Here is a 12717-nt window from a genome sequence, read left to right as displayed (position 1 = left end):
TGGGAAGATTAGAAAGGAACCACTTAAGTGTGTCAAGGATTTTAAGAGTTGGACTTGGAGGCAGGAGGTGAGGGTCTGCCCCTGCCCATGGTTGTGTAACTCGAGGCCTGTCTGCATGGTCGTGGTGGTGGCTGTGAGGATGGCTGGGCGTGTTCCCAAACAGGAGCAGAGTGGGGTCCCCTCCAGTGGGGCGGCACTGGGCACTGGGCAGGGTTGGGGGGCTTGATTCAACCTAGGGCTCTTCTCATGCGCTTGTTTCTTCTACCCTGTCCCCTTCTTCCCCGGGCAACAGTGTTTTAAGTTTTTGTTCATTTTTTATTAAAAATTTTTTAATATACCCGCCCCCCCTGAGATGAATGGTAGCAGTTGTACCTGCTTTTCTCCATTCGTACTTTCACTTAAAAATAAATCCTGGGGGCTTCCCTGGTGGTGCAGTGGTTGAGAGTCCGCCTGCTGATGCAGGGGACACGGGTTCGTGCCCTGGTCCGGGAAGATCCCACATGCTGCGGAGTGGCTGGGTCCGTGAGCCATGGCCGCTGAGCCTGCGCGTCCGGAGCCTGTGCTCCACAACGGGAGAGGCCACAGCGGTGAGAGGCCCACGTACCGCAAAAAACAAACAAACAAACAAACAAACAAAATAAATCCTGGGAGTTATTCCACAGCAAGTATTCAAACAATTGTGGAAATCACTGCTGTGGAGCCCCTCCCCACTTCTGTAGCTGCGCAGCACTTCAAGTGTGGGTGCAGCGTCTGTTCCACCCCGCGGTACTGGCCGCTCCTGCCACGGGCAGTGCTGTGCATGCATCTTCTTTCTAGAAGAGATTCTCAGAAATGGAATTGCTGGGTCACAGGGTGGTTGGATGCACATGGAATTTTGTCATTACTATTTAATTATTAATTCGTGTTGATGGATACTAGCTCTTTCCTAGGAAGGAGTTTGAATGTTGAGTGAAACCAGTCTTAAATCGCTCTCTTCTTAGTCTTGGGTGGAACACTGGGTCTGGTAACAGTGTTTTATTGTGAACTGCTATTGTGTTTGCTGAACTTTGCCATCGGCTGTTTCAGGATTTGTGTAACCTCTGGAGTTACTCGACGAATCACTATTAAACACAAAATTTTCTACTTCTGGCTGGCACTCAGGACCTCGTACATTTAAGGCATGGAATCGGAGTTTCAGGCTCTACTCTGATCGAGTGTGTCCTCCTGAGGGCTCGGCGAGCTCCACGCACTTTGCACATCCCTTAGTAGCGAAGTGGCCAAAAACATGAGCAGACCAATCTGGTTTTCATCCCCATTCTGTCACTAGTAGCTACCCTGCAGATATGGGATAGTAATAGTTGAAATTTGTATATCTGTTGTAAGAATTAACTCAGATACTATGTGCGTGACTAGCTTAGCACAGAACCTGCTGCATAGATAGCAACTCATACTCAGTAAATGGCAGTTACTTGTATTATTTTACACAAGTATAGTTTGTAGCTTAGTCATGTTGCCCTCATTGATCTTCCAGAAACCTAGTTCAGGGGAGATTTACAATATGTCCGTCGGCCGTCCCTCGGCATCTGCCTTCCCTCACCTTCTGCTCCTCTGAACCTTTCAGCTGAAAGGCTTTGAAGAGAGCTTGCCCTCATCAGCCACCTCATGCCACGATCTAATCCTCTTGTGGCCTAGCCCAGCTAGTCTGGTAAGCCCTCCAGCTCTCCCCACCCCCAGCCCCAAATGCCTCCTGCCTTCTGGGGGGAAAGTGCAGTCCAGTTCCCTTCCAGTCAAACCTCTGCAGTGACGTAGCCTCCAGATCTGAGCAAGCTTCACCAGCAGTCCTTTCCTGAGCCTCTGCTTCTTGAGCGTCATCTTTCTCAACGCTTGAGCCTTTTCTTCATTCTGGAAGGTTGCTATCCATTTGGTTTTGTCCCAGGATGGATTCAAACTAACTTAATTTAGAAAAACTTATTTGTCATGCTAGCCCACCCTCGGGTTCAAGCAAATTAAAAGCTTCACATCCTGCAGCGTAAAGGAGTAGGTCTGCTCAGGCACGTGGACGTGGGGCAGGTGGAACCTGCTGTGGCCTCTCCGTGAAACTGTGTGACCACAACAGACATGATGACGGTGGCCTCTCCAACCTGGACCTGGCTGCTTCCGGCCCCATTCCATGGTTTGTGCTTAGAGGCCAAGCCTGAGAGTGGAGTTGGTCCTCAAAGAGGCATCTTCTTGGGGACAGCCCACCCCACAGTAATATTCCCTGACCAGCTCCTCTCAGCCAGAGGATGGGGTGGGGCTTGTCTTTTACTGGCTACAGTATCTGTGTTACTTAGGAAGGTAGGTGTGGCAGTTCCAGACCATGTCCCAGTCACCGGTACAAACCTGCCTGAGATGCATCGTGCAGCTGTGCCAGAACTGCAGTTTTCAGGATGTTAGTGTGGCCAGCGTGTTCTTCTTTCTTCGAGGGGTGGGGGAGTACGGAGCATTTCTCAGAGGAGAGCTCCCTGCCCAAAACAGCTTTAGCCTTTTTCCGCAGGGGTTGTTTTAACACCAAGTAGGTTTTTTCCTACCTCTGTGCTTATTTTCTCCAGTATACAGGCCCCATCATGGAGGACCATTAGAATTCTAATCCTCATCTGGGAGACGGTGTGGAGAGGAGCCGAACATGGAAGATTTGTGCTGGCTCCTTTGGGCCAGAAGGGGAGGGAAAGGTGGGCTTCTGAGGCTCTGAGCCTAGGTGCTGCAGGCAGGGGCCATGCTGGTGGCGAAGGAGGAGCTTGAGACTGTGCACTCCAGGAGCCCCTCGGCCCAGTGGCAAGGTAGGCAAGGGCTTCAGAGTGTCCTTAGAGTGTGGAGAGCCAGGGCCGCGTGGTTCTGTGTAGGGCTTCCCAGCGGCGGGCTTAAACAGCATTTTACAAACAGTAGATATACAGGAAGAATACTAAATGGCCTGTGTGGCGTTTTACTTAGAGTTGTCAGGAGATTGTAAGTCGTGTGTATGTTTTTCTCTTAGGTTCATTTTCCAGACACTGAAAGAGCAGAATGGCTAAATAAGGTAAGAGAAGAATACTGAACACCAGATATCAGTGGGAATTAGATGGTGACATGCCATATTTCCATATTTGGGGATTTGGACGCTGACAATATGTGAACGCATTTGGACTTAGTGGGTTGGCTTCTGCTCTCGAAAGAACTCGGTCATAACTGAGACATTACTTTCCTTTTCTAAACAGTGCAGACTATTTCTTTGACATGAGGAAGTTAATGATATATTCATAGTTGGATGTTTGGCCCTGTGTCTTCTTTTCTGATCAGCTACTGCTCAGATCTCTTTTATGATAGTCATAAGCGAAAATTTTGGAACATTATTGTGAAGAGGGAAATAACTCCCAAGAAATCTAGTGGTAGATAATAATCTTTTTTTTAAAGGTTATGTTTTTAGATCATTGTACTTTGAAGTAGATCTCTTTTATCTCTATGTTTTATATATCCTTAGAGTTATATAGTAAAAACTAATGTGAATAATGATTACCCAAAAAGTAATCACTAGAAGTTAGTCCATCCTTAAAGAAAACTCATTAATGTTGAGAACGATACAGTTTTAGAAAGTTTTTTAGCAGTGAGTTGAAACCACAGGATTTTCTGACTTTTTAGCAATGATTAAATGTGCTGATATGATTAAACAGCATATTTAACTAGAATAACTAATTCCTGCAACATATTGGTTGGTTAATCAATAGTTTACTGTTGTAATACATTTAAAAATTTTAGGTGCGTAGCAAAAAGGACGCCCCCCCCTTTGCTTTTCAAAAATTCTGGTAAACTATAGGAGCATAATTTTCCATGATGATTTAAGTACTATACCATCTTGTTTAACCTGAGCTCTTTCTCCTTTTCAGACTGTAAAACACATGTGGCCTTTCATTTGCCAATTTATAGAGAAGTTATTTCGAGAAACCATAGAGCCGGCTGTGCGGGGAGCACACACCCACCTCAGCACCTTCAGCTTCACGAGGGTTGACGTGGGGCAGCAGGTTTGTTTCTTCTTAAGTGTTCTCACCTGTGCACAACTGAAAAGAATGGTAAACTACCTGAGACTGTCTCTAGAGAAAGCTGTTTTGCGGAAGGTTGGCAGTGTGTGCGGGTCCTTCCCCAGGTCTGCCTCCCATGGGGCCCTCTCCTCCTCTGTTGGGGCCTCGCCTCGTTCGTTCACTGTGGTCTCTCGGCCAGTCCAGGTCCGTCGGAGGTCCCCTCAGCCCCAGAGAGTCTCTGCCCCACGTTCTTCTGTTAGAATTACCTTTGTACAGCTTTCTACCATCTGTCCTGCTGGAAAGGGAGTTCGATGTGTAAACTCACTAAGGATGATGAGACTGACAAAAGCTGGAGGTACCCGCTCCACCACAGCGTTTACAACAGCAGCTCAGGCTCCAGTGCTGGGCTTGCGGTGTGGCGGTAGTGACACAGGGGAAGGGAAAGGTAGGCTTTGTTGTTGGAATCATATTATATACAAAAGAAAGTCACTAATTCCAACACTGCTAGGAAGCCTCAAGACCACCATTAAGGGCAAGTTTCCTTTTTTATGTTTTTAAGTCAGTGTTTACAATAATTAGCAACAGTTGAAGGTAATATTTTTTCTGTTGAGGTGTAATTGACACATAACATAGCATTAGTTTCAAGGTAACATTGTTTTGGAGTTCAGTAGTCCTTTAAACTCACACACCAGGGCAGAGCCCGACAACCCACTCTCACCACGCCCTGCGTCCCGATGTCTGTGCTTCAGCCTGTCGGGGTGTTAGTGAATGTGGCTGAGGACCATCTGACCCCCATCCATGTCACTGCCCCCAGACACGTTCCCATCCCACACTCCCCAGGCTGTCAGTCACCCTTCCCCATCAAGGCCTATTTTCTATGGGCAGAGAATGCTCCTTTTCTTCCGCTGTGCCTCAGGTGTGTGTGTCCTGCTAAGCTGTGTTGTGCAGGCCGTTTGCCCGCTTGGCTGTGAGGTCTGCAACACGCTGCAAGTCGGGGTGTGGGCATTCTTTTGTTTGAGCACACCGGGCCAGCACAGGACCACCATGGGACACTACCTTTAATTTTCACTTTACCTCAGTCACCTCAAATGATCACGACAGGTGGGAAGACACAGCTACAAGCTAGAATGCACGTGACTGTGAAGGGCGGATGGTGACTAGCTTAGGCCTCGACAGCCGTGTAAGGTCTCTGAGGCGCGTCCTTCCCCTGCCTGCCCCTTCTCCTCCAGCCCTACAGTCACTGTCTCCCTCTGGCTGGCGTTTGTGTCTCCCAGAGTTAGGTAAGCTCATGCTTGCGCAGATCTGGAATTCTCGCTCCAGCTGGGTTTGTCTCAGGAAGAATTACGTCCCTGTTCACATGTGCTTCAGTTTGATGCTACGTAAGATCATCGTCAAGGAGACGGCAGGAATGCAGAGAGTAGTGCGGGTTCAGTCGGGGAGCTCGGCGTCACCGTGGCTGCATGGACCTCTTTTGGGCACACAGGACCCGGGCTGTTTGATTGAAGGGACAGAAGAGAGGGGCAGGAGAACCCGAGCAGAAAAGCCTGGGACCTGGGACGGTAGGAAGTGTAGACTTAGAGTTTCTCCTGCAGCTGGTTGAGGAATAAGATTTCAGGACACTCACACTGTCAGAGTGAGCAGTAAGACTCCAGAGGTCTGGTAGTTCTTCAGCTTGAGTTTTTAATGCTCAAATGTCATGTTGAAAACTTTCTTAGGAGGGGTTTCAAATCAATTAATGGGAAAAAGGTTTTGAAATGATGTTGAAATATAGCAGTTATTGTAGGTCTGCCTTTTCTTTTTACAGAGTCATTTGATTGTGACCTTGTTGCATGTATTAGGTGTTGTATTAGGTGTTGAAAATATAGCTAGTATTTTTGATTCACTCAAAAGCCCCATTTTTATTAAAATCTTAAGAAATGGAAAATTATGACATAAAGAAATTATGACATAAAGAAAAAATGAAAGGAAGTTATATTTTAAACAATTAGTAAGGATGGAGTAGAGGGAAAGGGTCAAAGTCATCTGGAGCCCAAGGCTCCTGGGAAGGAGCGAAGCAGGGTCATAGCGGAGCTGTGTCTGTGGCCTCTGAGCACCTGCTGTGCCAGGCCGTGCTCCTCGACCCGCATGGTCCTGTGCCCTGTAGCCTCGCTATTGCCCATGTGGAGCTGCCCTCCCGACCGTGTTTTACAGATGAGGGCGCTGAGGGACAGAGGTTTAACAACTTGCTGGAGGTGAAACAGCTAGTACATTGTGAAGCAGAGGAGTTTTCACTCCTGTGGCCTGATGCTGAAGCTCGTTGTCTCAGCTCTGCTACGTCACAGGGCTTGGTTTTTCTTTCACCCTTCCTACGTTTTAAGTAAGCCAGTTCTTGTTTCAGCCCCTCAGGATCAATGGTGTTAAGGTGTATACTGAAAATGTGGACAAAAGGCAAATTATTTTGGACCTTCAGATTAGGTAAGTTTGTATTTATGTCATAGTTAATGATGTGTGATGTCACTTAGCTGTACCCATAAGGTGGAGGTTATAATGAGCACATTTCTTACCTGCTGTTTGATGGAATTGGACTAACTTCTTGTTGAAGACCTAAATTTATTTACTTTCTGGTTTTAGTTCCTGGCAGCCTATATAATTGCTATCATTCATAAAACATGTTAAATAAAAGGAAGTAAAGGCACTACAAGAAAAGAAAACGACAGACCCATATCCCTTGTGAACATTGATGCCACAATCCTCAAGAAAGTGCTAGCAATCTGAATTCAGCAACACAGTAAAAGGATTATACACCGTGACCAAGTGGGATTTATTCCTGGGATGCAAGGATGGTTCAACAAAGAAAAGTGATCGGTGTAATGCCCCACATTAACAGAATGAAGGGGGGAAAAAAAAACCTGCATGATTATCTCAGTTGATGCAGAAAAAGCATTTGGTGAAATTCAACACACTTTCATGATAAAAACACTTAAACAAGAAACAGACAGAAACTACTTCAGCATAATAAAAGGCATATATTCCCAGCAAGCGGCATGCTCAGTGGTGAAAGACAAACCTTTTCCTCTGAGATCAGGAACAAGACAGGGATGCCTGCTTTCACCACTACTGTTCAACATGGTACTGGAAGTTCTTTTAGAGCAATTAGGTATGAAGAAAACGAAGTGAATGGCATACAAGTTGGAAAGGAGAAAGTAAAATTATCTTTGTACACAGGTAATATGATCTATGTAGAAAACCTGAAAGATTCCACAAAAAAAAGCTTTTAGAACTAGTAAATGAATTTAGCAAAGTAGAAGGATACAAAATCAATGCAAAAAAAAAAAAATCAGTTGCATTCTGTACCCTAACAACGAGCAATCCAAAAAGGAAATTAAGAAAACAATTTCATTTACAATAGAAACAGAAAGAATAAAATACTTAGAAATTAACTTAACCAAGGAGGTGGAAGACTTGTACAATGAAAACTACAGAACATTGCTGTAAGAAATTAAAGAAGGCATAAATACATAGGGATACATCCCATGTTTGTGGTTTGGAAGACTTAACATTGTTAAAAGTCAACACTAAAAGCAATCTGTAGAAGCAGTGTAATCCATATAATCATATATCTGATAAGGGATTGAGATCCAGAATGTATAAGGAACTCCTACAACTCAACAGCAACAAAAAAACAAATAACCTGATTCAGAAATGAACAAAGGACTTGAATAGACATTTCTGCAAAGAAGATACACAAGTGGACACAGGCACACGAAAGGGTGCTCAACATCACTGTTAATCAGGGAGAAGCAAATCCAGACTACAGTGAGATACCGCCTCACACCCATCAGGATGGCACCTATCAGAAAACAGATTAGTGAGGATGTGCAGAAATTGGAACCCCTGTGCACTGATGGCGGGAATGTAAAAGGTACAGTTGCTATGGAAACAGAATAGTTGTTCCTCAAAAAATTAAACAATTACTGTATGACCCAGCACTTCCATTTCTGGGTACATACCCAAAATAATTGAAAACAAGGTCTCAAAGAGGTATTTGTGCACTTGTGTTCATAGCAGCTAAAACATGGAAGCAACAACCCAGGTGTTCATTGACTGTTGAATGGGTAAGCAAGGTGTGTTATGTACATACAGTGGAGTATCATTCAGCCTTTATAAAGAAGGAAATCCTGCAGTGTGTAGTGTCCATCCTGCTACAACAGGGATGAACCTTGAGGACATTATGCTAAATGAAATAGGATAGTCACGAAAAGACAAATCCTGTCTGATTCCACTCATGTGAGGCCCCCATTCACAGAGACAGAAAGTAGGATGAAGGCTGCAGGGGGCTGGGGGAGGCAGGATCAGAAGTTGCTGTTTAACGGGTGTAGAATTTCAGTTTTGCAAGATGCAGAGAGATCTGGAAGTGATGATTGTGGTGATGGTTGCACAATCATCTGAATGTGCTTAATGCCACTGAGCTGCGCACTTAAAAATGGTTGAGGCGGTCATTTTATGTATATTTTACCACAATAAAGAATAATTGGGAAAAAAATTACTTAGGGGTCTGCCAGGTGCCTTGCCTGCATGGTAGAGAGGTTTTCTCTGGCTCTTGTCTTCACTGTTCGTGGGCGTTTTTTTCTTTTTCTTTTTTGGTGTCTTAGTGACTGCCAAGATTCCGGCTTTCCCTGAGGCCCCGGCCCAGCTGTGTGCAGGCCGCTGCTGAGCTGCTGACTGACACACGGCTCCGCAGGGTTTGGTTTGTTGTTTTGGCTAAGGATCATTTTATTTTATCATGTCATCTTTGAGTTTCTGAAGTATATTAATATAGTAAATGAACAGTCAGTACCAATTACCTTTATTCTAGAAGGGAGCATAGAATGTTGTGATGATGTGATACGGAAAACTCTGCGTCTTTAACATATTTGGAACTACTGCAAACGCTGCTGCTGTCAGTGCAGTAGAAGAGGAAGCCCCGCGTGTGTCTTCGGGTCAGCCGCACCCTGGGAGGGCTGTCCACTAGGCCGAGGGTGAGCTTCAGGAGCGTGGGAGCCTTGTTCTCTTGTTCCAGCGCTGAGGGAGCACTTCATACACGTTCATTAAATAAACATCGGAGTGAATCTGCTACCGGACGCCATTTTGAAGATGCAGCCTGGCTTTTGTGGTTTCAGCAGACGTGATGGCGTGCGCACGTTACGCAGCTCAGATGTTTAGGTCTCTAAGAAGTCTGCATTCTGCTTTTTCCTGTGTTCCAGATAAGGACCGTAACTAGGTTACTGGCCGTGGAGTTGGGGAAGGAGTAATTGAGAGCTATGAGGAAATAAATGATCAAGTCTTGGTGTGTGTGGGCGAAAACCTGTCGCTCACCATCTGCCTCTACAAGGGTGAGGCCGCCAGCCACTGCAGTTGCTGACCTTCCACACACCCTGAAAGGAGTTCAGGGCAGAGATCAGAAATGAGGCCCTCTGTGCTCTGGGAAAACTGGCAGAACAGGTCTTCAGATAGATATATTCAGGAGACGATGTTATGAGCCCAATTTCTTGCATCTTCTCATAGCTAGAAAAGCACTGCTGTCATTAACTCAGATGTCTGCCCCTCGTGGCTAGCAGCAACTTTCTGCCAAAATGTGTGCTTGACTGTACGTCCCCCCTTCACCAAAAGAACCTACAGGTATTGACTTTTACATCAGAACTGTGAATATTGGAAGACTTTTATCCCAGACGCCTTCTGTCACTATTTTGCTCATGTGCTTAGACAGTCTCTCTCATGATTATCAAATTGCCCCACCCCCCGACGCTCCCACGCAGGAGCCAAGAGTCCAAGAGTCAAGGGTGGGAGTCAAATCATACGGATCCCACGCAAAATGTAGTGGACGTGCCATGTTCACAGTAAAGATGGGTGCAAGCCTTACATTCAGCATCACGCTGTATTCATGTTTGTTTCACATTAATGATTGAAAAGACTTAATCATTGAGTAAAATTGATACCTCAGATGGATGTAATGTCTTTAACCTTTGACATCAGAGGGCCCTGAGCACTGCTAATTTCCTCAGTACGGGGAGCTTGGGCGCAGCGTTTATTTGTGGTGAAACATAATCTCAGCATTTTTTATGTTTTAAACAAGCATAGTTGTTTATAAAACAAATGAAAACTACACTCCGTCAAGAGACTGCTCCAGAAGCTGCACTTTGAGAAGTGACATTTATACCAAGGCCTCTGGCCAGGCTGCCTGCCTCGCCACCCATGCGGTGGTCCTGACTGGTGTCAGTGACCGCTCCAACGCAGGCACTAGAACACTCTGGCACGGCCAGGCTGCAGGTTACAGCTTTGCCTACAGTCTAGTTCTGGCTGCTTTACTATCATTGTATTCAGATTATATAGCTTGCAGGTCTGTGGTGATTAAGAGAATGTAATACAGAACTTTTTCTTTGCTAGTTTTGTAGGAAATTGTGAGATTGATTTGGAGATCAAGCGATATTTTTGTAGAGCTGGTGTGCAAAGTATACAGGTAAGGTTTTTTTAAGTTTCATAGTCTTCTCAAATTCTCTGTGCTCTATTCAGAAAGAAAATCATGAAGTTTTTATTAACTCAGAATTTCTTTGAAGTTAAGTTTTTGTTTATAGGTTATACCTTGAGAGAAACCTGAAGTCAGATGCTCAGGAATCACTGAGAGGATCCTACATCCTCCTTCTTGCGTCTGTAATGGCCTGTGGAATTGTTTTCTGTTAACGTTTCGGTTTCCCATTTGAATTTAGATTCATGGTACAATGCGGGTGATCCTGGAACCACTGATTGGAGACATGCCCTTAGTGGGAGCTTTGTCTATCTTCTTCCTTAGGAAGCCAGTAAGTCAATGTTTATTTCATTCTTTTCTTGCCATTCACTGACAAGAATGTGTACATATCAAAGAATAGACAGAGTGGAGAAAAAGAGCTTAACTCACTTTATTCCCTTTGATGCATGAATCCTGCGTGCTTTCATCTCTTTGTGCCTTAACAGAGGGCTTCACATCTCTTGATGGACAACTTTTTTCCTCATTATAAAAATGTTTGCTGCAGAAAATTTGAAAGCAGACCTTAGAAAGTGTAGGTTGTAACTAACATTCAGCACCTATCACTGAGTATGATATATATTTACTCATTCAATCCTCATAGCTCTGTAGTTAAATAACTAACACTAAATACTTTTGCTGACCAGGACCTGAGAGTCTGATTTGTCCAAGTCACAAAACTAGTAAGTTTGGGGATCTGCACCTGGACCTGCCCTGGTCTGGCAGAGTTGCTATCCTCATACTCCCCCTAAGTCTCCCTGCAGCCGTCCCCCACCCCGCCATTGCCTGCCTCTTGGGGTGTGTTGAATGAAGCACACAGTATGCTGTGTTTTTAAGAGTCACAAAGATTAATTTTAACTAAATTATATTTTAACACTTGGATAAACCATGATATTATTATTTCACATTCCATTTTTGTTATAAGTCGTCAATACTTATTATTAGCCACAAAAGTAAGACAACAAACATGTCACCTACCTAGACTCTCCCTCACTGAGACCCTATCTCCTCACCGAGGCCCCTCCCCTTACTGAGACTGTCCATCCTCACCTGGGTGGCTCCATTCCTACAAGGCTCCTCATCTGGGCTTCTGCAGCCTCTGCTTGGCTTTCTGCCTTGGCTCTGTCCTCAGTGGACTTCACTGCTAGGGGTCTTGCCCCGGCAGACTGACCCGCCAGGGGCCGGCTCTCACTCGCAGACGGTCATCTGTCCAGTGCAGTGGTAGTACCACCCCCACCCCTCCCCCATCGTCCCTTCCACCTCCCTCCTTCTCTCTCTCTCCTCTCCCAGAATGCTGCCCTTCCCAGGACATGGGCAGCCAGGTTCCCTCCTTGTCCCTGTGCCTCGCAGCACACTTCTTAATCTTTGGAAGGCACAGCCATATCTGTCTCCATACAGTTCAGTAAATGTCTGATGAATGAATGGATCTGTTTCTCAGATACCTCTTCACGGTGTGCCATTTTTGTAACCTGCAATGAGTCCTTTCTGGAGGTGTCATTAACATCATGTGTAGTGTAAAATGGGGATATTCATTTGTATAATTTGATTCAAATAACTTAATACAAATTATTGTTGCTGGTTTTTAAAATACAAGTTTATCTAGACCAAACAAGTGGTGCTTTTCTGCATAAAAACATAAGAAGTAAGTGTCATCACTTTTTGTTACCACTAAAATTATTATTCTCATTTGCTTTTTATTGCTTAAATAATTGGCTTATTTTGAACGTATCTTAACGACACAAAGCATGGTAAAATTCAAAAGCTATTAAGGAACATCTGTGTTAAATTTTAATTTATTAAAATTTTGAGAAATGAAGAAATCCGTAAAAGATTCAACATTCATGGGTTTTTTTTCCCCCACATACAAGTTATTGAAAAGACAGTACGTTTTAAAAAATTCCTTCATTAATGAATATAAAAAACTAATCCTTAGCAAGTTGATAAGTATTTTTAGTTTGCAGGGAATTTTTAACAATTTAAAGAAAGAGTTCTTTATTCAGCTCAGAATGTAACAAAATCCAAATCTTTAAATCTTCCTCAGAACTTTGTAATATTCTTCATTGGATCTTTCTTAGGTATACTTAGTTTAAAAATAACATTGTAGGGACTTCCCTGGTGGTCCAGTGGTTCAGACTCTGTGCTTCCACTGCAGGACCCAGGTTCAGTCCCTGGTCAGGGAACTAGGATCCC

At 44.5% G+C, this 12717-nt stretch overlaps 1 protein-coding gene across 4 annotated transcripts in view; it reads left to right on the top strand.

Annotated features, from left to right (window-relative positions):
- Nucleotides 1-12717, top strand: part of ESYT2 (extended synaptotagmin 2) — a 77286-nt gene that overhangs the window by 27154 nt on the left and 37415 nt on the right. For all 4 annotated transcript variants that reach the window (XM_029233167.1, XM_029233165.1, XM_029233166.1 and 1 more), the window contains exons 2-6: nucleotides 2993-3034; nucleotides 3879-4013; nucleotides 6388-6464; nucleotides 10413-10485; nucleotides 10733-10822. In XM_029233167.1, coding sequence (XP_029089000.1) covers nucleotides 2993-3034; nucleotides 3879-4013; nucleotides 6388-6464; nucleotides 10413-10485; nucleotides 10733-10822 — 417 coding nt within the window. The remainder of the gene's footprint in view (nucleotides 1-2992; nucleotides 3035-3878; nucleotides 4014-6387; nucleotides 6465-10412; nucleotides 10486-10732; nucleotides 10823-12717) is intronic.

Source organism: Monodon monoceros, unplaced genomic scaffold (genome assembly GCF_005190385.1).
Source record: "Monodon monoceros isolate NGI ecotype Baffin Bay Population unplaced genomic scaffold, NGI_Narwhal_1 Super_Scaffold_2, whole genome shotgun sequence".
Classification (NCBI taxonomy): domain Eukaryota; kingdom Metazoa; phylum Chordata; class Mammalia; order Artiodactyla; family Monodontidae; genus Monodon; species Monodon monoceros.
The sequence above is the reverse complement of the archived record's forward strand: the minus strand, read 5'-3'. Positions and strand labels throughout refer to the sequence as shown.